At 53.3% G+C, this 26,109-nt stretch overlaps 1 protein-coding gene and 1 long non-coding RNA gene across 2 annotated transcripts; one reads left to right on the forward strand and one right to left on the reverse strand.

The window, feature by feature from the left end:
- Positions 1-261: 261 nt before the first annotated feature.
- On the forward strand, positions 262-17,280 carry LOC100725332 (proline-rich protein 36-like). Its single transcript, XM_063233310.1, has 23 exons — positions 262-561; positions 1,216-1,350; positions 3,192-3,213; positions 3,871-3,959; positions 4,178-4,254; positions 4,342-4,453; positions 5,645-5,716; positions 5,888-5,989; positions 6,772-6,897; positions 6,998-7,112; positions 8,368-8,420; positions 8,537-8,600; positions 8,717-8,855; positions 9,590-9,691; positions 10,338-10,398; positions 10,517-10,552; positions 10,640-10,707; positions 10,800-10,900; positions 10,986-11,129; positions 11,996-12,069; positions 12,464-12,629; positions 12,700-13,161; positions 13,548-17,280. Exons 1-23 carry the CDS (start codon positions 451-453, stop codon positions 16,892-16,894), a joined length of 5,778 nt encoding a protein of 1,925 aa, XP_063089380.1. The 5' UTR covers positions 262-450; the 3' UTR covers positions 16,895-17,280.
- Positions 17,281-18,105: 825 nt separating this feature from the next.
- Positions 18,106-20,415, reverse strand: LOC134472229 (uncharacterized). The gene is made up of 3 exons (XR_010042120.1): positions 20,262-20,415; positions 18,709-18,836; positions 18,106-18,414 (listed from the first exon to the last, which is right to left on the reverse strand). It is a non-coding gene; the product is annotated as an uncharacterized LOC134472229 (long non-coding RNA).
- Between the last annotated feature and the right edge of the window lie 5,694 nt (positions 20,416-26,109).

Consider the following 26,109-nt stretch of genomic DNA (forward strand, 5'->3'; position numbering starts at 1 on the left):
AGGCCAGCAGCCACGTAGCGGCGTGCCAGGCCTAGTGCCCAGGTCCAGCGGTGAAGGCGCCTGAGCTCGGTGCCCTAGCGCGGCTACTGGCCAGCCTTGCTCTATGGCCAGGGGACCCCGGGACCCCGCCCCCGGCTGCGCTCACTGGACGCTCCGCCCACTGGCCTCGTTCATTGGACGCTCCCGCCCCGCCCCCGCGCGGTGTCCAGCTTTCGCCCCGCCCCCTCTGTGAAGCCCTGCCCCTTTGTGGTCTTCCTGGAGACCCTCTGTTACCTAAGTTTAGGGTTCACAGCGCAGCACAAAGCCGAAGGTGTAGCTGTGCAGTTCCGCCCTCTGCTGCCGCTGCCACTGGGAAAGACTTCTTTGCCACTGCCGGGTCCGGCCCGATCGGGCCAGGTCCTGCCCGGTCCTGCCCGGTCCGGCCGGGTCCGCAGCGAGCGGTCCTTCGCTATGGACACGGTATCAGCCACTGTAGCCGGGGTCTTCGCGTCCCCGGGTACCCCCGAGCTGCTGAGGCGCCTGTCGAAGCTGTATTCGGCCTTTGTAACCCTGCTACTGAAGGTGAGGCGGGGGAACCAGGGTTGGGCAAGGGGCGCTGGTCGCCCGCTGGTGGGACGGTCCCTTCGGAAGAGCCGTACCCGACGGGCAGGAGCCGGCAGGAGCGTGGTGTGGGCTGCAGAGGGCCGGGCTGAGGGAGCGGCATGGTCTGAAGCCAGCCATCGCCTTGGGAGCCACGTTCACGCCCCACCTGTTTCCTCGCACGGATTGTTTCATGAGGGTGCAGCAAATTGACATGCAGCCTCCTGGAGGAGTGATGCCTGACTTGTGGCGATCATTGTCATAGTGCCTTTGTTTGCAGACGCACAAACCTATCATGTATTTACAATGTGGGGTGTGTGTGTGTGTGTGTGTGTGTGTGTGTGTGAGTGTGTGTATGTGCCTGCGTGTGCAGTAATAGAAAACCGCTCAGACACTGCGATGAAGAAGGGCTGTTGGCCAACTGGGAAGTAGGTTCAACTCACTCCCTAAGTTTAGAGACTCCACATACGGGACAACAACGCGAGCCTGCCTGTATCCCCTTTCCGGAAGTTTCTTCAGGGCACCTGGAAGTTGGTTTAGACTATGGAGAGTAGATTGAGAGTATCTGTGATGATCCTTTGTGATTGCTCCGCCAGTTCTGTTAACGTTTCCGTTATTTGTGCCCTTCCTTTTCAGCTGGTTGCAGTGTTACCTGAGAATTTCCAGCCCGGGCCTGGAGACTTTTATGGGCTCCCCTGGGAGCCTGTATTGTTCACTACCTGTGTTGGAATCCTTATGATTGCGATTTTCTTGTGGAGGAATGTTTTTCCAGTGAGTGAATTAACTTGCTCTTTGACTTCTGAATATATTGAGGATTCTATTATCATTGGCCCTTTCAGTTATTAACATAAACAAATCAGTGGTTATAATTCAAGTTAGTTTTCTGAAATAATTTAATCTTGGTACTGGCAAAGACTTAAGAGCAAGCTAACCATATCCACTTATTAGTAGAGTTGGTGACTCGTACAGCCATCCTGAAAAGCAGTTTAATAATTCTATATATCATAAGCCTTTAAAATGGGATACAAAACAGGATAAGAAATATAAATTGCTTTTATATGGTATGATAACGTCAGTAAATGATCTTAAAGAAATAAATTACATGTTAAGATTTTATACAAAGGTATTAGATGTAGTATTTAATAGACTAATAACTTGGTGAAACCTAAATGATCTATATTAGGGAATATCATGTTTCATCTTATTTATATCCACAGAACAGAATATTAGGCTGCTGTATGTATTTCAAAGGCAGGGGACAAAGAAGGTGTTCACGATTTAATGTGAAGTGGGAAAAGGGGAAACAGACCGTGAGGTACTGATGAACTGTGCTGTAGAAACATACAGGGCAAGAAATACAGTAAGATGGTAGAAACATCCAGGCAAGATCAGGCAGAGTGGTGTGTGCATTCCTGTGGCCCTGGAGGAGAGGGAGGCTGAGACAGGAGAAGTGCAAGTTTGAGCCCAGCCTGGGCAACTTGGTCACTTAGCAAGAGCCTGTCTCAAGAATAATGGGAAGGCTGAGAATGTAGTTCATTGTGAAAGCCCTGTCCCAGGTACCACCAAAAAACAACCCCAAAACAGCACCCTATGAAAGATTCCTGTGAGGACTTCTGGAATCTCACCGAACAGCTTCTTGGATGAAAGCACGCCTGGAAGGGTACGCAGAGTGTTTGGGGGTGAAAAGGTGCTGTTTCCCCTGCTCCTCTCCTTTGGTTCCCCTGCAGCTGCTACCCAGCAGGGCTCTCAGGCTCAGCCCTGCAGCTTCACACCCTGCCCCTGGGCTCACTTCCTCCCACTCCCTGAGGTCACATGGCTCTGAGGCGCCACTCCTGATCCTGGAGAGCACAGTCGCCCTCCCCCAGCCAGACGCCCCTCAGCTGGCTACTGCGCTCTGCTGTCCTATACTGTTTATAGCACTCGGAAGGAGAAGACAGCTGCTGTGGTATTTAATTAGTTACAGTTTAGGATTTATGACCCCAGAAGGCACTGGGAGTAAGAACTGGGTCTGTGCTCTTCCTGGAAGCCGTTAGCTGTCATTTCTCTGTGTTCTTCTGGTGTCTTCCCTTCCACTTAGATTTATTACTGTTTTTGTGGTCTGGGGAAATCAGATGATGAGGTGTATTAGATTATTTCTTAATTGAGTCAATAGATCACTTGAAATAGGGTTTCTGAGGTATCTTCCAGTGAGTGAGAGAGGCGTATCTTAGTGCAAAGGTCATGCTGGTAATCTCGCTCGCCAGTCCTCCATATGGTCACCCATTTCTAGACTGCATGCTTGCCTTTGGGATTGTCAAGTAATTTTGAGTAAGTAAATCAATAATATGTGTATTATAAAAACAAGCATTTCACTGTTGAAGCCAAATGCTCATCTCAGAAGCCTGGTGTTCACTTGGTCCTGGCACACAAGCCCGTGTGTAGCTGTGAAGTAAGACACGCTCCTTACTGTTCCTCTGTATCAGAGGCTATTTATAATACATTTTTAATTGTATGGGTTTATTCTGAACTAAAGTTACTAAATTTTCACTTGGTTATGATCCTGACTTGTGTTAGGAACTATGTATTCCTTTTAATCAAATGTTTGACATCTAATTTCTCTCTTTCTCTTCTAGGTAAAGGAGAGAATATACCAAGGTAAATCTCTTCCTGTTGGTGTTTGGGAGGACTTTTAGGCAGGCTAGGAGCGACAGTGACTTTGGTGTCTGATTTGACTCACTAACTGCTCCACATTTTACTGTTGCTACTAACCATGGTATAATGGGTAGGGTGGTGGTACTGGCTGAGCTAGGAGATGTGGTGCAGGGGTGACTGCTTACTTGGAGCAGACAGAGCGTGGCTGGGCCACACAGGCGTGGAGAGAGGACAGTGTGTCTGTGCTAGGGACACCTCGGCCCCTATAGGTTTATCGGCACAGGAGCTCGAGAGACAGGAGTGCAGATCTGTAGCCTAAAGTTTCTTTTTCTCGTAGCAAATGACATTCATTTGAAGTGATCCGTTTTCAGAGAACAAGTGCCTTTTGTGAAAGGAGCCTCTCCAACTGTGTAACATTTTACTGTATCTCCTGCCTTTGCAGTAATTGATATCTCCTCAAAACAAGTGTTACTATAGTTTTCTTAAAGTTTAACAGTGTCCTGTGCACTGTTGCTGTTAGCTTCGGGTCTCTCTGGACAGGCAGGTAGCTGTGCTAAGCCCTGTCTCTCACAGAGCCTCACAGGTGTCCTTGCTGCTGAGACACTGTGCAGCTCAGTTCCATTTAATGCTCCTAATAACCTGGCTATTTCCTCTTTTTAGTCACTGAACAGCAGATTGCCGAAAAGGTGAAGACTACCACAAAGGACAATGCACAACTTGCAGAAAAATTGTCAAGTTATGAACAGAAGGTAGAACCTCTCACGGGCCCTCCTCTAGCGCGTCTGTGGTGTAGCTCAGTTATTACGGTATTTTGAAGGCCTGTGTTCTCGCTTCATCATTTCCTCTGAGCCCTCCAGATCTTATGCACCATCATGTGTAAAAGGAACGCTCTGCTTGCTTCTTTGGAACAAGGTTTTACTAGCACAGTGACTTCTGTTACTTAGTTCTGAATGTGTTTTTTACATAGATCAATCAATCGCAGAGGCTTCTTCAGGAGACCAAGAATCAGAATAGGATTCTCTCTGAGGAAGCAATTAAATACAAGGTAAAAGTCCTTCTCTTTGGGGGATTATAGTCTAAAAACAAAAGCAAGCATTAATGCGTACTGTTACTTTTAATCTCTTTTCTTCTGGATAAAATCAAGGTGCTTGAAGAAAGCAAGGAATTTCTGGATGATATGGCCAGAACTCTTGGTGATATGTTAGAATGTGAGCGGCAACGCAACATGAAAAATCAGGATTTGGTGAGTTCTGCCACTGCGTGTTACTAAAGGTGTATTTTTAGCTATTTCGTAAATCAGTTGAGCTGTTTCCATGCTATTAACTTCATAAGACTAGGAATAACAGAACTGAACATGCCTGTACCCATTTTGTGGGATTTTTAGTACTAGTTCAGTAGAATGTTTTTATAGGCACGGGAAGTGTTTTGATCCTGAATCTTGGATAATTTCATAGTTGTGTCCTCCAGAACACACAGTCACTAAAAAATTGGTCCAGCTGAGTAGTCTATGTAAACTGGTTTTATTTCACAGTGAACTCTGTGCCTTTCGAATAGTCTGCAAATCCCCTAAGCGGAAATGTAGTGAGGAGAGTTCTCATGCTTCCCACCTCCTGTGTGGCCTGGTCCTTTGCTCAGCACATACCTGGTGAATTGCCCATTTTCAGTCCTTTGTGCACCATGCTGTTTGGCAGGAAGTTATGACATACAACCTGCAGTTAAAAGAACGGTGGGTTAGGGTCACCCCTTGAGCCAGTATTGTCATAAATATTGAGAAATTTGGCACATGAGATTTTTCTATTCCCCCAGAAACACATTTTTTTCTATTGGTTTATTTTGGTTTTGTCTTTTTGAGACTGGGTTCTGTTATGCAGTTCAGGCTGGCTGTGAACTCACCTTGTAGCCTAGGCTGGCCTTAAACTCTCCTGCCTCAGCTTCCTGAGTGCTGGGATTACAGGCGTCCTCCACCATACCCAGCATTCTTACCATTTTTAATTCAGACAAGAACATGTTTAAAGTGATCTTGGAGCTTTTTTTTTTTTTTTTTTTTTTTTTTGGTGCCAGGGATCGAACTCATGACCCAGTGCTTGGCGGGCAGGCATTTAATGCTGCTGAGCTAAATCTCCAGACCTTTTGGCGCTTGTTTTCCTGACACCAGAAAAAGCTGTTCATTTTCCGTGGTTTGCTTAAACATTTCTTTATACTATGTCATGTGGTTACCCCAAAACTTGAGGGTGCCATGAAACTCTTGACTTCAGTTTTTTCTCTCAGCTCTTTAAGCAGATTTTTTCCCCAGACCATGTTTAATCCCGATTTTACCTAAAACATAGTGGATAGTTTGGGGTACCTTGTAGTAACGTTTTTGTTCTTTAGCATATGTATCAGTGTTTCTCCCACAGTCCTAATGCGTTCTGTGTGTTCCTTGCTTCCGTGGCAGGTCCTGGAAAATGAGAAATCTGTGGAGAAGCTAAAGGAGGTTATTTCAATGAATGCCTCAGAATTTTCCAAGGTAAGGCTGCCCACACTCCCTGCCGGTGTCAGTGTCGAGACTCAGCTGCATGGAGCAGTGGTGACCTGATGAGTGCTGAGAGCCGTGGAAGGCAGAGGCCGTGCATGATTGAGGGGCAGGGCTGGGGGCCCCTCCCTGGCGTGGCTCATGAACAGTCGTGTTGTGCGTTAGGTTCAGGTCACCCTGAATGAAGGCAAGTTGAGTGAGGAGAAGGTGAAGTCTGAGTGCCACCAGGTTCAGGAAGAAAACACAAGGCTGAAGAAGAGAAGAAAGTGCAGATTTTGTAAATGTTTGGTCAGAGTGGGTGCAAAACCCATCGACTTTAGCTCTGTCATCTTCTCTCATGAGGAGCTGCTTATGCAGGCCCCTGCAGCAAGCTGGGGAGCATCGAGTCTGTCCTCCCCAGCTTGCACCTTACTGAGGGCACAGGCTCCTTTTGTGTTTCTCGTGGATTTTCAATTCTGTAAATTGATGAGAGTTCTTGGCCCTTGTCTTGTTAGATACTAGTCATTACTTTGGCCTCAGCAAGGCCAGGGGTTGGCTTTTTAAACCTCAGATTTAAGGCTTTGCTAAGCCTCCTCTAATAGTTACTGCCTCACATTGGCCATAGGAAGGTTAGATCAGGGATCTGTGATCAACACACACACACACTGAGGCCAGAAATCCCACAGCTAGCTGCCGGTAGTTCCCATTTGAATGGGTTATGTTCCTGCTAGGGGGATACACAGGATAGTCCCATTAGGTGGTAAGGACAGTCCTGCATGCCCTGCAGCAGTTCATGCCAGTGGGAATATGTTAAGCCCCAGCAATACATGCCCACGGGTGCCACCTGGAAGTCAGGCATTTGAGTCAGCAGGCATTTTTCAGAAGGACTTGATGGCTGGGGTCAGCTTCGTTGACAGCTCAGGGTAGAAGTCACACTCTGCAGGCCTGAACCAAGTCTTAGCCTCTGCGATGGGACAAGGAGGGACAGGACTCCTGCTTCCCCATCCCACTTGCATGGTCCTGTGCCTCTGTGGAATCCCCAGTCCGCAGGGACCCTTCCATGTGACTTTCAGCTAGAGCAGGAAGTTGAAGACCAGAAGAAGCTGAACGCTGAACTCAGCCAGCGAGTAAGGACGTTGGAAAAGTCTCAGAGGGATCTGGAAGCCACTCTCCATGATAAGGATGATAGCATTGGTGTAAGTTACCCCAGCCGGCCCAGCCTGATCATGAACACTTGGAAAACAAACCCACTGTGAGGATGGAGAGGCTCTTAACTGCTGCTCGCTTCTCTGCTAGACTCTGAACAACTGCATCATGCGGCTGAACCGGATGGAGGAGAGGAGATCGGAATCTGAGGGTCCAGGTCCAGGCAGATGTGAGCCAGGTGAATTAGCCAATGGAGAAGTGGGAGGTAAGACCAGCCCTAGCCCAAGGGCCTTTTTTTTTTAAACCAGGGATCTAACTCATGACCATGCACTCACCAGGCAGGTGCTTGTGCCACTGAGCTAAATCCCCAGCCCTTCAAGGGCCCTTTTTTGTCTTCTTCTCTTTATTGTTATTTTAGACAAGGTCTCTATGTAGTGGCTGGCCTTGAACTCACTGTGTAGCCCATCCCGGCCTCAAACCCACAGCAAAATTTCTACCTCAGTCTCCTAAGCATTTTTGTCTTTAATTCCATACATGGATACTGCTTCTCAGCTGAGTTTCTTCTTGCCCCAACTGACCCATGCAGCTCTTTAGGTTCTTAGTGTAAAGGACCACAAGAGGATGAGAAAATAGACAAATCTGGGGTCAGGTGGAGCCCTTACCCTCCTCATGGGAAGAAAGGAACTGGCCCCTCACTGCAGGGGCGTTTATACGTTTTAGCAACTTAATGTCATGTGATGCCCTGTTGTCCTAGCAGCCCACTGTTCAGATTGTCTTGGGGTTTGGTGATCTCTGGGCTGAGGCAGCTTCTTCACATGGCAGTCCCAGGGGCTCTTTGTTCTTGGGCCAGCCATGCCCTGGCCCTGCACATGTGGTCGGTTTCCAGCTTCAATGGCTCCCAACATCTGAATAATTTGTACTTATGTCTGGGTCACTGGGGTGCAGTAGCAGCAGGCAAGTGGGGAAAGCTGCTTTTCCACCCCTTGAGAACTGGATGTGTACGCTGGAGCCTTTGCCTTTGTGTCGGCCTCTGTGCCAGAGAAGACACTCACTCAGCTTTCTGGAGATGACACACGGGTCCGTACTCACGGCCTCTGCTGTTCTGTGGTTCTCAGGCACTTGGCCAGGGTCACCTAGAGTGTGGGGATGGGGAGCCACAGCCCAGGCTGTGAGGGCAGAGGCTGGAGAGCAGCAGGGTCTGAGATGAGGAAAGTGGTCAGGGTGCCGCCCAGCTGCAGAGGGTGCTCAGAGTGCGAGTCTGGACCCACGCCGGCCAGCTCCCCCTAGACCATCATGTGGCAGAGCTAGGCTTGCTCAGCCACAGGCCAGGTGGCATGCTGTCTTGGCAGGAGCTTACAAAATCTAAGGGTGCAGTTGTCATGAAAGTCAGTGTGTCAGTTCTGTTGGTGAATTGTTTTTCTTTACAGTGTTTGATGAGCATTAGTTTAGTTTTGTGGAAGTCAAGACAACAGTGTTAGAAACGGCACAGGAAGACACAGCCACACTTGTTCTCTTTGTAGGTGGGGAGAGTAAGATCAAGGCTCACATGCACCGGCTGATGGATGTCTCCCAGGTGAGTCCCTTCACAGAGTCCCCCCAGGGGCCCATGAGTCCTGACTGAGCCTTACTTTCAAGCCTGTGCCCCTCCCTCACAATTTTCAGACACATTCCACAATATCCGTATTTCAGAAAGATCTCCAACTCCTGCAGTTGAAGCTGAGAGCCTCCCTGTCTGCCAAATGTGATCTGGAAGGTAGGTCCCTGACCACATGGTGGTCAGGCTGAGTGCCGGCATGAATGAGGCAGGGATGCTGGGAGCCTGGTTCTGTGTCTTTGGCGGTGCCCTTGGTGACGTGTCTCACCTCCCAGACCAGATCGTGAAGCTAGGTGAGGACTGCGGCAGGCTGCAGGCGGACAAGGCCCGGCTGGAGGAGGAGTTTAGCATGCTGCAGCAGAAGGTGGAGATCCTGAAGGAGCTGTCCCACCAGAAGGAGCTGGAGCTGCAGAAGTGAGTCCCAGAGATTTTGTCCAGTGTCTCATGCTGGCCATTCCTGTCACTTCTGATTGCCTAGCAGCTTGGATGTGCAGTGATCATAGAGGAAACTTGGGGCCCAGGGTGCTGCTGGTTTCCTGTGATGGCGACCTGAGGCTGCTCCTGCCTGTCCGCCGTCACCATCATCCAGCTAGCAGTTGGGCCCAGTGTCCTTGCCTCTGTAGCCTCAGCTCCACTGCTTATTTCTTAAAGCCTAGGGATTTGTCGAGGGCTCAGTTCAGCATCTTTGGCATTGTCCTCCATGTGTGGGTTGAAGGAGGGCAGCACTGGCCTCTGGGGCCCACATTTCGCTTTCTGGCTGGGGCCAAGTCTCCCATCCACCCATTTGGCCTATCTTGTGTGCTTATCATGGCCTAGGTCTAGAGAAACAGCTCTTCCCAGACAGTATGTGGGGATGGGGGGAGGTGGACTCCGCCTATTGCTTTCCCAGCAGCTCTGCTGGACAATCCTGGCTTCCCTCGGGGAACACTCATCTCCCACACAGGCAGCTAGAGCCTGGTGCATGCTGTGCTCTTAACTTGTTCTGTTTGCTGATTAGACAATTACAAGGAGAGGTGAGAGAATATAAGAACACAAGCAAATGGCCCAGAGCCTGGAGCTTGACTGCCCTCCTGAAACCCTGTGCCTGCTGCTGGGTGGGGAAGTGGCCTGTGGGCCGAGTTCAGCCCTGGCAGCTGCCTTTCTCCTAGGATACTGAGTCAGGCGGAATGTGCACAGCAGCAGCGAGAGCAGGCGCTGTTGGCTGTGGATGAGAAGGTGGTGCCGGCCACAGAGGAGGTGAAAATCTACAAGTGAGTGTGGCGTCCGAGAAAGAGGAACTGGGCTGAGTTGCTTTGTTACATAGAAGAGATGGGCACAGAAGCACATGAGCAGTCCAAGAATGGAATGTATTTAACTCACACAGGGAGGGGTTCTACATTAACAGACAGAAGCTTGTTAACAGCGAAGCTCCTTTGCAGATGTGTCCTGTGCCCATTTTTAGGAAATCGGCCTGCTTCTGTCACACATCCACACCCACCAGAGTCTCAGTGCTCCGACAGACCGGGGGCAGCATTTTGAGTCATTTCTTGTGGCTATAATTTGAGGGGAAAACCTTTTAATTTTTAATCAGTACCGGGGATCAAACTTACGACCGCCCGCTTTGCAAGGCAGGTGCTTATGCCGCTGAGCTAAATCCCCATCCCCTGAGGGGAAAACCTTTATGGGGAAGGTAGCCTTAGCCAGATTATTTTGAGAATGTTATTCAAGGACAGTTAAGGAAATTGACAAGTTGTCAACTCATAATCTCTAGGCATTAAATGAAAAATCAGGAAACTGAGGTTCACACTGCACTCATCACGTTATGAAATGTTTCTGTATGATGAAGTCTTTAAAGGTCAGACATGGTCAGATTGTTGCAGAATTTATTTGATTCTAACTGCTAATTATTATTTTTAGGCGGCGAATCCATGAAGTGGAAGCAGAATTAGAGAAAACGGAGCGCTCATTTAAAAACCAGGCAAGGAATAGAGTGCGCTGTGGTGACAGCACCCGTTAATCCCCCACACAGGAGTCATGGAGGGCTGCAGCCCCGGTGACTGTTCCCTCAACCTGCGTCTTGCCCTGTTCTCTTGCAGCTTGCTACTGAGAAGAAAAAAGCCCATGAGAACTGGGTAAGAGCCTCCTCCTCGCCTCGCCTCGCCTCGCCCTCTCCAGCTTCACTCAGCCACTGTGCTGAGCTGGCCTCTCTGTCTCCACAGCTCAAAGCCCGAAACGCAGAGCGCCTGGTGGCAGATGAGAAGCGGCAGGCCGCCAACCTGCGGCAGAGGTTAGCAGCGCATGGCGCTATGCGTGGCGCCCACGTTTCAGCCCACTCAGGGTGGCTATGGTCACCCCCAGCCCTACTGTGTCTGTGTGCAGGCTGGTGGAAATTACCCAGAAGCTGGATATGCTTAAAGAGGAGCCTGGGATCATCAATCGGATGCCAGACTGTCCTGGAGTGCAGAACGCGCCCCACAGAGGTGGGCACTCTGTCCTTCTGAGTGGGACTCGGGGAACTTAGCCACTGCAGAGAACTGGTAACCAGCGCGTGTGTTGTCTCCTCAGGTCCCCTGAGCCAGAAGGGCTCCTTTGGCCCGTCCCCTGTGAGTGGCGGTGAATGCTCCCCGCCCCCAGGCGCACAGCCCCCTGGATGGCCGCCATCTGCAAGCCTGAACTTGGCACGCCATGACATTGCAAGAGCCGACTTCGGTGAGCCTCTCCAGGGCCTCTAGTCCCGGACTCCGGGACACCATGCTGCCTTGCCCCGGGCATGGTTCCCTGAGCTCTGGTACAGAGCCCGGGCAGTCCCGGCTCGGGTTTCCACTTATCCCTGGGCCCTGTGCAGGCCCACCTCGATTGCAGTGCAGGAGCAGGGTCCTGGGAGCAGTCGCCCACCCCGTCACTCCCAACCCTCTCTGGCTGTGGCATGGCAGAGGCCGCAGTGTCGCCCTCTCCCTTTCTGCACAGTGTTCAATGAGTGGGCGCACTTTCGTCACCACTCATCCCACTCCGGGCCACCGGGGAAGGCTCCTGAGCTGGCAGGTCCGCGTGTTACAGGTCTGTGTGCTGCTCCCAAAGCACGTGGCCACTGTGTGCGGGCTCAGTCTTCCGAGGCCCTGTCTTCCTCCTCCACAGCCTGAGACCTAAAGCAGCCTCCGCCTCTGGCTTGGGCTGCCACAGCGCAGCTTTCCCAGCTCCCCAGGTCCACGAAGTGCTGACCAGGTGGAGCCCGCGCAGGCTCAGAGGCCTCCTTCGACCCCCCCCTACCCCCACCCCCACCCCCACTTGACGCCTGCTCAGTGAGCCTGGTACCTCTGGCTCCACTCGAGGGCTCCCTGGCCTCCTGCCTCCCAGGGGCCTTGCAGCTGCCTCTCAGAGGCAGCCATGACTCTGCTCCCTCCAGGGACTGTCCTTGGGGCTCTGGAGTGTTCTCGAGGGCACTTCCGAGGGCGTGCCTGTGGCCTCTTCCGGTCCTCGTCCTCATCCTCGTCCTCGTCCCCGACCTCGTCCCTGCCCTCGTCCCCGTCCTCGTCCTCGTCCTGGGAAAGTCCTCTGAATGCCTTGTCTGCCCCCAGATCCCGGCCCTGGCCCCGTGGCCAACAGCAGCTCCCGCGGCTCCTCTCCAGTGAAGGACATGGACAACGCCAAGGTGAGCCTGGAGCCCGTGCCTTGGCCCACGCTGCTCCATGGGCCCTCCGTTTCCCCTCTGTTCTCCAGCTGGCCTGGGCTTGGCGACCCTGCTGACTAGGTCACCATCTGACTGGGGCCTTCACTAAGGCTGGGGCCACGTGCTGAGTGCTGCAGCACAGCACACCTCATGCCCCTGACTTGAGTGTTTGGTTTGGTACTTATTTTGAGTCAGGGTTTCCTTATGCAGCTCAAGCTGAACTTGACCTCACAGTACCCAGAGCCGACCTGCAGTTCCCTAGCAGTCCTCCCGCCTCAGCCTCCCGAGTTCGGGATGACTGGTGTGCATCGCCACACTCGAGTGCCCTTGATTTTTGGGAGCAGCTGTTGCGGTCCTCATGGTCTGTGCTAGGCAGACCCCTTGCAGTGATGGGGATGAGGTGGGCGTGGGCTCTTCCAGGAGTGGGAAGCCGGTTCCAGGGCCCCCTGAATCCGACCCTGGGCGGCCCAGGCTGCTGTGCCTCCTGGGTCCTGAGGCTGCTGCCTTGGCAGCCTTCGCACCGCATGGGGCCGCCTGCAATGGTCAGAGCTCCATGGACTGCCTTCCAAGCAGCCCAGGCACAGGCGCCTCCGCCAACCCCTCCCTGTGCAGTGTCAACTGGCCGAGGCAGCTTCCTGTTCTCCCCAGCGACCCCGGGTCCCTGGGAGCCCTTGTGTCTGCCTGTCGTGCCCAGGGACTCGCTCATGCTGGCAAGAGTGCAGCGAGCTGGCGCAGCGCCCCGCTGGCACCTCTGGAGCTCATCTCCACACCCGAGTGGGGACAGCGTGGTGACCATGCTCGCTGTGTGGCGTGCTGCTCACGAGGGCCCGGCAGGGTCCGGGGATCCCTTGACTCCTCTCGGGACGGGCACCCAGTGTCACTGCCGAGCTCGAAACTGGGCCTGCTTCTGTTCGCAGGTGAGCATGGCCGTGAAGGGGCCCCCAGCCCATCCAGGGCCCCCGTTCCTGGGAGGCCCCATGCCGCCCCACATGGGCTATGGGTCGCCACCGCCACCACTGCTCTGCAGGCCCTTCGGGCCTCGGCCGATGCCTCCTAGGCCACCGCCACCATTCGGTACAGTAGGACACTTGGGCTGGCACCACCGCCTACCCTGTCCTCTCTCCTCTCCTGTCCTGATCGGCAGCTGCAGCCCGCCAGACTCTAAGCATGAGGCTCAGCACTCTGAGCCCAGTGCAGCCTCCACAGCTGCTTGGACCAGAAGGGCCCTTTCGGCAGAGCCGAAGTGCCAGTCTCAGCGGGGTGGTCACCTGGGATGCCACAGGCCACCGGCAGTGGGAGAAGGGAGGGTCAGGCTGTGGTTGAGCCTTACTGAGCCTCAGTTTTCCTTATCTGTGAAGTCCAGTGCATCACTCGACTTCCTGGTGCAGGGGAAGGGAAACCCTTGCAGCAGAGCTGGGCTGCTCCTCAGGACGTGTACGCATGTCCCTCTTGCTTTCCAGTCACACGCATGGGCCCACCACTGGGCTTAAGAGACTATGCGCCCGGCATGCTGCCCGGTCGCCACGACCTGCCGCTACATCCTGGCGAGTTCTTGCCGGGACCTGTGCCATTCAGGCCTCCAGGCCCGCTCGGCGCCCGAGCGTATTTCATTTCAGATCCACGAATGCCACCACCACCCACTGGACTCCAGGACTACCGACCACCGCCTGCCGGGCCCGAGGAATACCCACCGCCACCTGCTGGGCCCCAGGACAACCCACTGACGCCTGCCGGGCTCCAGGACTACCCACCACTGCCTGCCGGGCCCCAGGACTTCCCACCACCGCCTGCCGGGCCCCAGGACTTCCCACCGCCACCTGCCGGGCACCAGGCCTACCCACCACCACGTGCCAGGTGCCAGCACTACGCACCATCGCCTGCCAGGCCCCAGGACTACCCACCGCCGCCTGCCGGGCCCCAGGACTTCCCACCGCCACCTGCCGGGCACCAGGCCTACCCACCACCACGTGCCGGGCGCCAGCGCTACCCACCACCGGCTGCCAGGCCCCAAGACTACCAACCACCACGTGCCGGGCGCCAGGCCTACCCACCACCGCCAATCAACCTATTACTACTAATTATCCCAATCCTCCTAGCCATAGCATTCTTAACCTTAACAGAACGCAAAACTACCCATCGCCAACTGCCGGGCCCCAGGACTGTCCACCGCCACCTGCTGGGCCCCAGGACAACCCACGACCACCTGCCGGGCCCAAGGACTACCCACGACCATCTGCCGGGCCCAAGACAACCCACCGCCACCTGCCGGGGCCAAAGACTACCCACCACCACCTGCCGGGCCCCAGGACTACCCATCTCCTCCTGCCGGGCCCCAGGACTACCCATCTCCTCCTGCCGGGCCCCAGGAATACCCACCGCCACCTGCCGGGCCCCAGGATTACCCATCGCCTTCTGCCGGGCACCAGGCCTACCCACCACCACGTGCCAGGTGCCAGCACTAGGCACCATCGCCTGCCAGGCCCCAGGACTACCCACCACCACCTGCCGGGCCCCAGGACAACCCACCACCACCTGCCGGGCGCCAGGCCTACCCACCACCACGTGCCGGGCGCCAGCACTACGCACCATCGCCTGCCAGGCCCCAGGACTACCCACTGCCGCCTGCCGGGCACCAGGCCTACCCACCACCACGTGCTGGGCGCCAGCGCTACCCACCACCAGCTGCCAGGCCCCAAGACTACCAACCACCACGTGCCGGGCCACAGGACTACCCACCACCGCCTGCTGGGCCCCAGGACTACCCACCGCCGCCTGCCGGGCACCAGGCCTACCCACCACCACGTGCCGGGCGCCAGCGCTACCCACCACCGGCTGCCAGGCCCCAAGACTACCAACCACCATGTGCCGGGCGCCAGGCCTACCCACCACCGCCAATCAACCTATTACTACTAATTATCCCAATCCTCCTAGCCATAGCATTCTTAACCTTAACAGAACGCAAAACTACCCATCGCCAACTGCCGGGCCCCAGGACTGCCCACTGCCACCTGCTGGGCCCCAGGACAACCCACTGACGCCTGCCGGGCCCCAGGACTACCCACCACCGCCTGCCGGGCCCCAGGACTTCCCACCACCACCTGCCGGGCGCCAGGCCTACCCACCACCACGTGCCGGGCGCCAGCGCTACCCACCACCGGCTGCCAGGCCCCAAGACTACCAACTACCATGTGCCGGGCCCCAGGACAACCCACCACCGCCAATCAACCTATTACTACTAATTATCCCAATCCTCCTAGCCATAGCATTCTTAACCTTAACAGAACGCAAAACTACCCATCGCCAACTGCCGGGCCCCAGGACAACCCACGACCACCTGCCGGGCCCAAGGACTACCCACGACCACCTGCCGGGCCCAAGGACTACCCACGACCATCTGCCGGGCCCAAGACAACCCACCGCCTCCTGCCGGGGCCGAAGACTACCCACCACCACCTGCCGGGCCCCAGGACTACCCATCTCCTCCTGCCGGGCCCCAGGACTACCCATCTCCTCCTGCCGGGCCCCAGGAATACCCACCGCCACCTGCCGGGCCCCAGGACTACCCATCTCCTCCTGCCGGGCCCCAGGAATACCCACCGCCACCTGCCGGGCCCCAGGACTACCCACCGCCACCTGCCGGGCCCCAGGACTGCCCATCTCCTCCTGCCGGGCCCCAGGACTACCCATCTCCTCCTGCCGGGCTCCAGGACTACCCATCTCTTCCTGCCGGGCCCCAGGAATACCCATCTCCTCCTGCCGGGCCCCAGGAATACCCACCACCACCTGCCGGGCCCCAGGACTACCCATCTCCTCCTGCCGGGCCCCAGGAATACCCACCGCCACCTGCCGGGCTCCAGGACTACCCATCTCCTCCTGTCGGGCCCCAGGAATACCCACCGCCACCTGCCGGGCCCCAGGACTACCCATCTCCTCCTGCCAGGCCCCAGGAATACCCACCACCACCTGCTGGGCCCCAGGACTACCCATCTCCTCCTGCCGGGCCCCAGGAATACCCACCGCCACCTGCCGGGCCCCAGGACTACCCATCTCCTCCTGCCGGGCTCCAGGACTACCCATCTCCTCCTGCCGGGCCCCAGGAATACCCACCGCCACCTGCCGGGCCCCAGGATTACCCACCGCCTTCTGCCGGGCTCCAGGCCTACCCACTGCCGCATGCTGGACCCCAGCACTACCCACCGCCAACTGCCAGGCCCCAGGACAACACAGCACAGCCTGCCGGGCCCCAGGACAACTCACCGCCGACTGCCGGCCCCAGACTACCCACCACCATGTGATGGGCCCCAAGACTACCCACTGCCGCCTGCCGGGCACCTGGCCACCCACCACCAAGTTCCGGACCCCAGGACTACCCATTACCCCCTGCAGGGACCAAGAGTACCCACCGCCGCCTGCCGGGCCCCAGGAATATCCACGGCCACCTGTCAGGCCCCAGGACAACCCACCGCCCTCTGCTGGGCTCCAGAACTATCCATTGCCCCATGTTGGGCCCCAGGACTACCCACCGCCAAGTGCTGGTCCCCAGGACTACCCACCGCCAAGTGCCGGTCCCCAGGACTACCCACCGCCAAGTGCCGGTCCCCAGGACAACACACCACCACCTGCCGGACCCCAGGACAACCCACGACTGCCCAGGACTAGCCACTGCCACCTACTGGGCCCCAGGATAACACACCGCCACCTGCCGTGGCCGAAGACTAACCACAGCCACCTGCCGGGCCCCAGGACTCCCCCACCATCTGCCGGGCCCCAGGACTACCCACCATCACCTGCCAGGCCCCAGGACTAGCCACCGATGCCTGCCGGGCCCCAGGACTACCCACCACCACCTGCCGGGCCCGAGACTACCCACCACCATGTACCGGGCCCCAGGACTACCCACCACCACCTGCTGGGCCCCAGACTACCCACCACCATGTACCAGGCCCCAGGACTACCCACCTCCACCTGCCGGGCCCCAGACTACCCACCACCGCCTGCTGGGCCCCGGAATACCCACCCCCGCCTGCTGGGCCCCAGGACTACCCATTGCCGCCTATTGGGCGCCTTTTTCTCCTATGGGTCTGCGCTTATTTCTAGGACTGATAAAAGTTCTCTCCAGTTAACTGCAGCCTTGATGTTTCCTGATTTGCCCCCAACTACAGATTAAAGTAATGTACTTGTATTGCACAGTTATTTCTGGATAGTGGAATGACTTGTTTTGTTTTTTTACATTTTAGCATCAGGTTTCACTCTCTTTCCTAGGCCAGTCTCAAACCCCTGGGCTCAAGTGATCCTTGAGTGCTTTAGCTGCCTGAGCAGCTAGGATTGCAGACCTCACAACCAGTAACTATTTTTTGAAAAACTTCAGTGAGGTACAAATATGTTCAGCAGCAACAAAAGAGTGTAAGCACTGGCCTCTCTCTGCTGGGATAAGTGCACTGCTGCACCAGAGACAGGGAGGGCAAGTACCAAGCAGATGCCTGTCACCTTCTCAGTACGGCAGGAGTGCCCAGGGCCCACGTGGGCTGGATGCTGCTGGGCTGCACCTGCTTCCCTGTCCCCACTAAAGATGCCCTGAAGGCCTGGTGCTCCCTCTCTACCCAGAACACAGCGCTCACATAGGCTGCTGCCTACCCAGAACACAGTGCTCCCATACACAGCCACGGCCACAACCTGGCCTGAATCCCGGGCCTGCTTGCCGGCCAGCCCCTATCAGGGACACGCCCCGTTCCTGGCTTTCTCCCTCCCTCCCTCACTCCTCCTCCGTCTCTTTCCCCCACCTCTTCCCTTCCTCCACCGCCCCAGGCACATGCCCACCCCGACCCCGCACCCCACCTCCTCGCACAGGAGAAGCACACCCCACGTAGACAGTTGGCGCTCAATAAGTGCCCAGGCCCCTCTGTGCACATGCACACTTGAACCTGACCTAGTGGTGACCCCCCCTCGACTCCGCCCCCAAATCCGAACTGCCAGCTGCAGCCCCGAACCAAACTTTTTTTTTTTTTTTTTTTTGTACTGAGCTGCTGCAAACCCTGCCACAGTTTCTCGCTGTTGTCTTTCCAGGCCTGGCTCTGGGACAGGCTTCTCCAAGAGAGGCCCAGCTTGCCCCAGGTCTAGAGAGGAAGCCAGAAAACTGCGGGCCGCGGAGGGGGGGGGGTGTGCAGAGCTTGGAGCGGGCCACAGGGACTAGAGGCCCTGGTATCAGCGCGGGATGGCACAGCGCAAGAGAGGAAAACCAACCTTTCCATTTGCTTCTGAGTGTTCTCCTGCTCACTTTAGGACAACTCCCTGGTTTGTAGTTGTAAGGCAAGGTGTTTTTTACCGATTCTGGAATTCAATGGGAGAAAGTTAACTGTTAGCATTCAACCCTCATGTAAACAATACTGGCTGCTTTTGGTACCATCAGGCCCTGGCTTTTGTATAATTTGTAACAAGTAGAATTGAAGCCGTTCCATTGTGTTGCTCTGTGTTTGTTCTAGATAAGACCAGAGCCTCAAGTGTAGTACAGGGACCAGGGTGTCTATTTTGAGGGCACACTGTATATATTTATATTGTGAATTTAATGCATACAAGAGGAATCATACCTCCCCACCCAAAAAAAGTTTAAAAATATTTTCCGACCTGATTTATGAAACCACAGGACAATTTCAGGCCTGCTGCTTCTTCAGCAAAGGCAAACCTGCTTGAACTGCTAACCTGGCTGCGTGACCTTCAGCAGGGCCTTGAAGTTGTGACATCAGCCTCTTTACCTGGAAGATGAAATAAAATCCTGCAGAGATGGTGGCTCGCAAATCAGCACCAACAGTGCTTCCCCTGTTGCCCACAATGTGCCAAATAAGAAAATTACACAAACCAAAATTCCTAGAGGATGCAGGTTTTCAACTGGGGCTGATTTTGCTCTCAGGGCACATTTAGCAATGTTTGGGGACATTTTTGATTGTCACAACTGGGAGGAAGTGCCGCCTACTGGATTTAGGGTGACAGAGCCTAGGATGCTACTAAACTTCCTTAGGGAACAAGGCAGCCCCCAAGGCCAAAGAGTGGCCCTGTCTAAAATGTCAATAGCGCCCCCCTCTGACTTGTCCTGCCCAAGGAAGACACTGCTCTGGAGTCATTCCTGAAAACCTCCTGCTACCTTTCAACTGTCCTCCTAAAGGAAAGAGCTCTGTTTTTCATTAAGAGGAACGAGGTGTGGGACTGCACCAGTTCCATTAATACACAAAGCTCCTCCTTCCCAGAAATGGCAGGTTGGGATTCTAGATTTTATTATGAAAGGAACAAATCCAATCCATTCAATTTCATGTCCATGTTTCCATTTGTTCTCAAACACTGCTGCATAGCCCCTGTCCTGAGGGTCACACACCCACCCAGGAGGGGAATTACTGCCCTTGCAACAATTAAGGAACAATAGAAATAACACAGAACTGAGCTTTAACTGCAGCACCCAGGTTAAGGTGGCTCAGAGGGAAGGGAACCGAGTCCCTACAGCAAAGCCCAGGTCTTGCCTGTGGGCTGAGATGTTCAGGAAATGTTTAAAGTTTTAGACTTTGAAGTAGGGCTCCGGCTCAGCTCCATCACAGGATATAAACCCCTTGATTTTCTAAACAGATATTGGTGTCTGACTGTGAATTTATTTTTCTTAAAACGTCTAGTGCAAACTTTTAACCAAAGCTATGGGTTTCCTAAAATGATTAATAAAACCAAAATGTTTACATGCGTGCCTGCCCTGTGCCGAATAAGCCCAGAGCCTCTCCCGTCCCCAGCAGAACCAGTAGCTTGTTCACTCTGAGATGCAGTCTGGGCAACCCCAGCCACGCAAGGCATATGCTCACAGCATAGGCTGGATGCAAATCCCTTTCCTGCAGGTAGGTACTTGCATGGTGTGCCTTCCAGAGCTCTACACATCCACACCGAGTCAGGGAGAACATCGCATCACACACATCCTGCCACACAAGCACACTCGGCCAGCAATCAGCTCCGTGACGTGGAATCCGGGCCCTTCCTGAACTCACACTGCTCAGTACACACCTTACACCCTTCAGAGCCTCACTTCTGGCTTCCACTCCTGTGCCTGATACATCCCTCCCCCACAACTACCATTTGCTCTACCCCAGGTGCATCCCGTTCAGAGCCACCCCCACCCTGCTTTTTCCCACATCCTACCCCACACTCACCATTAAGGTCTTGGCGGCTTTTTCCTCATCTCCATCAAGGGAACTGGCTCTCTGGGGAGTATCTGCCACTAGTGGAGGTTAAGCAAAACAGACAGGGCCCTGCCTCATATTATGTGGACACATCCCTAGCTCACTAGTAGGGTGCTGAGTCTGAGACTGCCCCTCCCTCTGTCCTTCCCCGGTGCAGACTCCCTGCGCTCCCGTGCTGCTGCCTCCCCTAGAAACGCCCCATGCACCCTTTCACCCCTTTACCCAGCTCCCTTAGTCACCCGTAGCATGTTCTCAGGGAAGCTCTTTCTGGCCCCACAAAAAGTAGCCATGCCCCTCCTTTGTGTCCAACAGCATCCACATCTTACCCCTGAATCATTGTACTAACATCTCCATTCTCTTGGCCTTATCTGCTAGGAGACATTTTGTGAAGACAGCCACTGTGGCTTGTTCTTCACTGTATGTGTATCCAACGCTCGCTGTCTGGCAGGGCTTGCAGGAGGCCCTTCACAAGGGTTTCTTAAGGATGAGTCTCTGGCTGGACCTAGGGACAGAGTAGACATATTCCATAGTTCTGGTGATCCCTGACTCAAAGCACGTCCTGATGTTCCACAGCTCCCAGGACTCCTGAAGATCATCTCCGCAGAGCAAGATGAAACTTAAAAATGAATGGTGTCTCTGGGTTCCACCCGAGCCCCCACTGATAAACGTCTCCTGTTTTCCTGAACTGCAGGTTCTTATAACCAGTTACCACTTTGGCACCTCCACTTGGATGTCTAATCAGATCTCAAGTGAGTCGTGAGCCAGATGTGGTAGCACGTGCCTTTAATCTCAGCACTTGACAGGCTGAGGCAGGAGGCTCACCTGTTTCAGGCCAACCTGGGCTCCATAGTGAAATTCTAACTCAAACAAATCAAAAACTACCATCTCCAAATCCATTTCTCTTGCCCTTCCAAAATCTGCTCCCTTTCTTCTAAGCAAATAAGAGCCTATTCTCCTACTTGCTCAGAAAAGAGGTTGAAATCATCTCTAGTTCTCTTTTCGTTCTCACACACCGCAATTCATCAAGAAATTCTGTTGGCTCACCTATGCACTACCTGAGCAATGCCCCACCATTGCCTAATTCAGCCCCCGTCTGGCCTACCCGGCCTCCTGCAGCAGGCTCCTGTTTCCTGCTGTTGCTGGCACCCAGCTGTAAACTGTTCAACCTTCAGCAGCCAGAGCAATTTTTTTTAAAACCTGCATTACACGACACACTCCTCTGCTCAAAAATTCCAGCAGCTTCCCTTCTACTTGATCTTGGCCTAAACAACTCTCGGGTTCCCCCAGCTGCCACTCCTCCCTGGAGCCTGCTGCTCCAGGCTGACGGGCCCCTGCCTGGCCCACAGATCCGCTCCCAACTCTGTCTTCCAAGACCACTGCTTTGGGCCACAAGACCTGCTCCCGCACTCACTGCATCACTCGCTGCAGGTCCCTCCTCAAATGCACCTAGGAGAGACACAGTCCCTGTCCAATGTGTCCACAGTAGCGTCCCCCAACTGCACCTTCATCCACCTTTTCTTCCTTACACTTAGCACCAGACAATCTTTCCCTTGTCAGGAATTTTGATTCTTCCATGCTTATTTGGCTGTAAGTTCAATGAGAACAGGGACTTAGTTGTCCCTTACTGTTATATAGTCAGCTTCTAGAACATTGTCTGGGCCCGGGGGTATACCTCAGTGGCACAGTTATCTGTCTGCAAGCGCAAGGTTCTGAGTTCAATTCCCAGTACCAAGAAAGAAAGAAAGAAAGAAAGAAAGAAAGAAAAAAGAGCATTGCCATTGTCTAGCTGCTAGCATACATATAGGATCACAGGCCCTACACAAACTCTTAGCCCCAATAGTCACACACCTTCCTCTAAAAGCTATCATTCTTAAGATTACTCACAAATGTGACCTCTGTGCCAGGACCTCTCCTCAGGAATGTATGGCACCCCCTTCCTTTCCTACCCATCAGTTTCGAGGACACACCCATGGTCAGGACTGGCAGATAGGTTTTACACACATGCCCCGCCACAGCACTCTCAATTATCTTCTCACCTTTGTTTGTACCTTTTCAGGATGGATAGAAGCCTTTCCCACAACCAGGGAAACTGCTGATGTAGTTACCAAAGTCATATTACAAGAAATCATTCCAAGGTTTGGTCTACCTCAGAGTATTCAATCAGATAATGGTCCGGCCTTATTTCTCAGATCACTTCACAGGTATTCTCGAGCTTACACATCACCTGGCACCTACACATCCCATACCACCCACAATCCTCAGGAAAAGTAGAAAAGGCAAGTGGCCTCATAAGACACACCTTACAAAACTCACTTTAGAACTACATCAACCTTGGCCTCAACTTTTGCCCTTAGCCTTAGCCATGCTCAGGGCACTCCCCCGGGCTCCTACTTTCCTAAGTCCTTTTGAACTTAGGTACGGCAGGCCATTCTTACTCCACAATCTTCCTACTCCCCAAAATCTCCCTCCCCTGGCTGACTATGTCCCAGTCCTCTCCTTCCTCTGACACCTGTTGTGACAACATGCTGATCTCTGCCTTCCACAACCCTCTGGAGAAGCCAAGCCAGATCCTCCCCTATCCCCAGGAGATCTAATTTATCTCAAATGTTCTAAATCCACAGGACTACCACCAAGGTGGAGTGGCCCCCATCTGGTCTACTTGGCTACCCCTACAGTGGTCAAAGTTGCTGGACTCCCATCCTGGTTTCACATCACTCAGGTTAAGAGGTGCCCTCCCAGCCCTAAATCTGATCATTCTGAGTGGTCATCTCATCTTCTGTCGCTCACCTGTCTCTGTTTCACGAAGGCCTCGCAGCCACAGTTAACAGGCTAAGTCATGTTTTGTTATCCACTTTGGTTCCTAATTTCTTCCGTTCTATTCATGATCATTTCTACAGCAGGACTCTTGACAGTCTTTCCCAAAGACTCCCACATCATGCATAAGATCATCTTCATGATGCTCTATGCAATGACTGTGGTAGTTCTGTCTACCCTCAGCTGTCTGGTTAAGCGTGACATCCCTGAAAGCCTAAACTCTTCCCTTCCCTATACTGGTACAGCCACCCCCTTCCCTACTCCTCCTATTTTTTCCAGTTCATTCCTTGGACAGGCGACAGGTTTTACACACCTACCCTCTTAAGTTTATGCTTTCAGATGGGGGAGTAATCACCTCTCATAACATCACTCCTCCTAACCTCACACTTAATTTTCAGAATTCTACCTCACTGTGACAATGATCCTACCTCAATGTCATGCTGATATAATGACATGTCTAAATCAAAAGCACGTTTCCCTCTACCTCACCTGGCTCCTTAAATATGACAGTGCCATGTCTCCTCATAACATCATGTCTCTTTGTTTTTCCAGTCTAACATCCGTGCATTCACCAGTGATTTGTCCTGGCTAAACCACCTGGCACCAGAATCTACCTGGGCATCCACCACCACCCCATGGACTCCCCTAGACTCCAGTACAGCGCCACCTGCCAGCAGGAAATAGTTTTTAAAAATCTTCCCTCCTTTTCATAATAATAATCATAAGATGGCATATGAATGGGTTTTGGCCCAGACAGGACTCTGTAGCTAGAAAAGCCTCAAGGGGAACCAGGAAGCTCCTGTCTCCCCCACCCCTAGGAATTTACCTGTGATGTCCTCTTTCCCGCCCCTGGGAACTTACCTGTGCTGCCAAACCTACCACCAATGGGCTACCCGTGCATCCCTGATGCCGCCTTAGGTTCCACCCCAAACCGAGGCTACTTACACACCCCCGACACCTCGCGTCCGCCAGACAGAAAGCCAGACTCCAGCAGTGGGGTGCTGGTTCTCTCTCTCCCTGTTCTTAGAATAAAGGCCTCTTTTGTTTTATACTTCTCATTGTTTGGAAATAATCCTATCAGTTCTGCTGAGAGAAACTCAGGTAATCTAGAAACACGTGCCTTGGGGCCTGGGTGGAACAAAGGGAGGGCTCCGAATGTCACCCCCTTGGTAAGCCTGTGGGAATAGAGCTGCCATAGTTTAGTCAGCAGATAACAGACCCAGGTTTGTACTTGGAACTTTCCAACCATTTTTTTTAATGCTGAAAAAATAAGCTTCTACCTCTACTGCCTTAAAAAACTGATCACCACAGTCTTTTATTATCAGGATAAATGGAAAGGATCCTGTTTCCACAAGCAGTGGACCCTTGTCTTACAAACTCGTTCATTCTGAGGGCTGGTTGTAACTCAAACTGTTTGTAAGTCAAGATTATTTTTCTCATGAGAAAGAATGGAAATACCCATATTGCATTCTGAACCTCCCAAAGCACCCCTTAACAACCCTTTCATAATAAAAATGGTTGTATAATGTGCGTAATGTACCAGAAACACCAATTGTTTTCCCAGTGTATCCACTGGGAAGATATAAAATGTGCCTAGTTTACCAGAAACAACAGCTTCATACTGTACTCACTGAAAAATCTTTCCAAAAGATGAGAAGTATAAAACAAAAAGCGGCCTTTTTTCTTGAGGATATGGAGAGAGATGACCAGCACCTCCCACCACTGGCGTCCGGCAATCGCTCCTGCGGAACACGTGCAGTGAGGCACATAAGCAGCCTCGGTGTGGGGTGGAACCTAAGGGGGGCATTAGGGATGCACAGGTAGCTCTTTGGTCCTAGGACTGGCGCCATAGGTAAATTTCCAGGGTTGGGAAGATGGCATCACAGGTAAATTCCTAGAGGTGGGGGAGATAGGGGTTCCTGCTTTAGGTTGAGGCTTTCCTGACTACAGAGTCCTGTCTGGGCCACAACCCTTTCACTCACCTTCAAGTTGACATCTTTGGCTGGTGGAAAGGGAGGATGAAGTGGGAGGTGGGCATTGTTTGGAAGCAGAGTTCCTCCACAGCATCAGGAATCTGTTCTCGGGTGTCTTTTCTCTCTTGGGAGAGTCTGCAGCCCACTAGGCCTTGTTTCTGGCTCATTAGGTCTCAGCCTTTTCAGAGCTAAAAACTGGCCTGTGTCTTTCTTTTCTTTTTGGTCTGGAGTATGAAATGACCTTGTCATTAACAAGTAAATAAGCGATTGGCTTTTTCTCTATCTGGTGGGCCTTCTCTACAAATGTTTAAAACTCTGTGCATTTTTTCAGGATTTCCCTTATTTTAGAAGAAGAACTTTGCCAAACTGGTTGTTGATGCCCCCCACCCACCCGTTCAGAAAGCTCCTCACTGCCATTCTCTGCTGGCAGCCAGAAGTTGGTGCAGTTCCTCCATAGGCAGTTCCCCGAGTGTTCCTCCACCAGTTCCTGGACTCGACCACTGTCCACCAGCAAGCCTGCGGGCTCTGCTGTCATGACAGAGTGGTCTATCACAGGGTCACTGGAAGGCTCAGGCTCCTCTGTGTACCCTTCAGAGTCTCTCCTGTGTAATTTTAGGCTACATGTGGTTCCAGGCGGATGTCAGGGTCCTGAGATAAACAGTGGCCCAGGATTTCTCAACTAGCCCCACACCGGAAAGGATGTAATTTTCCTTCCAGAACTCTTTAAAGGTTACACCTGTATCTGAGACCACCTGCAAGCACTGCAGGCACAGCTTCTTGGTGAATCGATACTGAAAGCTCACTATAACCTGCTGCTCCACAGGCTGCAGTGGAGGTGTTATATTAGGTGGGAGGAACTTGACTGAGAGCCACGGGAATTCTTCAGCCAGTTCCTCTTCCAGATCTCATGGGTGAGCAGGAGCATTGTCATGATAAGGAGAGCCTTGAATGGCAAACCTCTGTCCTCTAGATATTGTTTAGCAGGACAGAAAGCCTCCCTGATCTGCTCAAGAGAATGTACTCCTGTTACC

The sequence above is a fragment of the Cavia porcellus genome, unplaced genomic scaffold, assembly GCF_034190915.1.
Source record: "Cavia porcellus strain 051 isolate PalLab524CR breed Dunkin Hartley unplaced genomic scaffold, mCavPor4.1 scaffold_22, whole genome shotgun sequence".
Taxonomy (NCBI): Eukaryota; Metazoa; Chordata; class Mammalia; order Rodentia; family Caviidae; genus Cavia; species Cavia porcellus.

Coding starts and splice junctions, on each gene's coding strand:
- LOC100725332 (XM_063233310.1), top strand. CDS start 451: ATGGACACGGTATCAGCCACTGTAGCCGGGGTCTTCGCGTCCCCGGGT. Junction 10,399..10,516: donor AGCGCTCATTTAAAAACCAG/GCAAGGAATAGA, acceptor GTTCTCTTGCAG/CTTGCTACTGAGAAGAAAAA. Junction 13,162..13,547: donor TAGGCCACCGCCACCATTCG/GTACAGTAGGAC, acceptor CTTGCTTTCCAG/TCACACGCATGGGCCCACCA.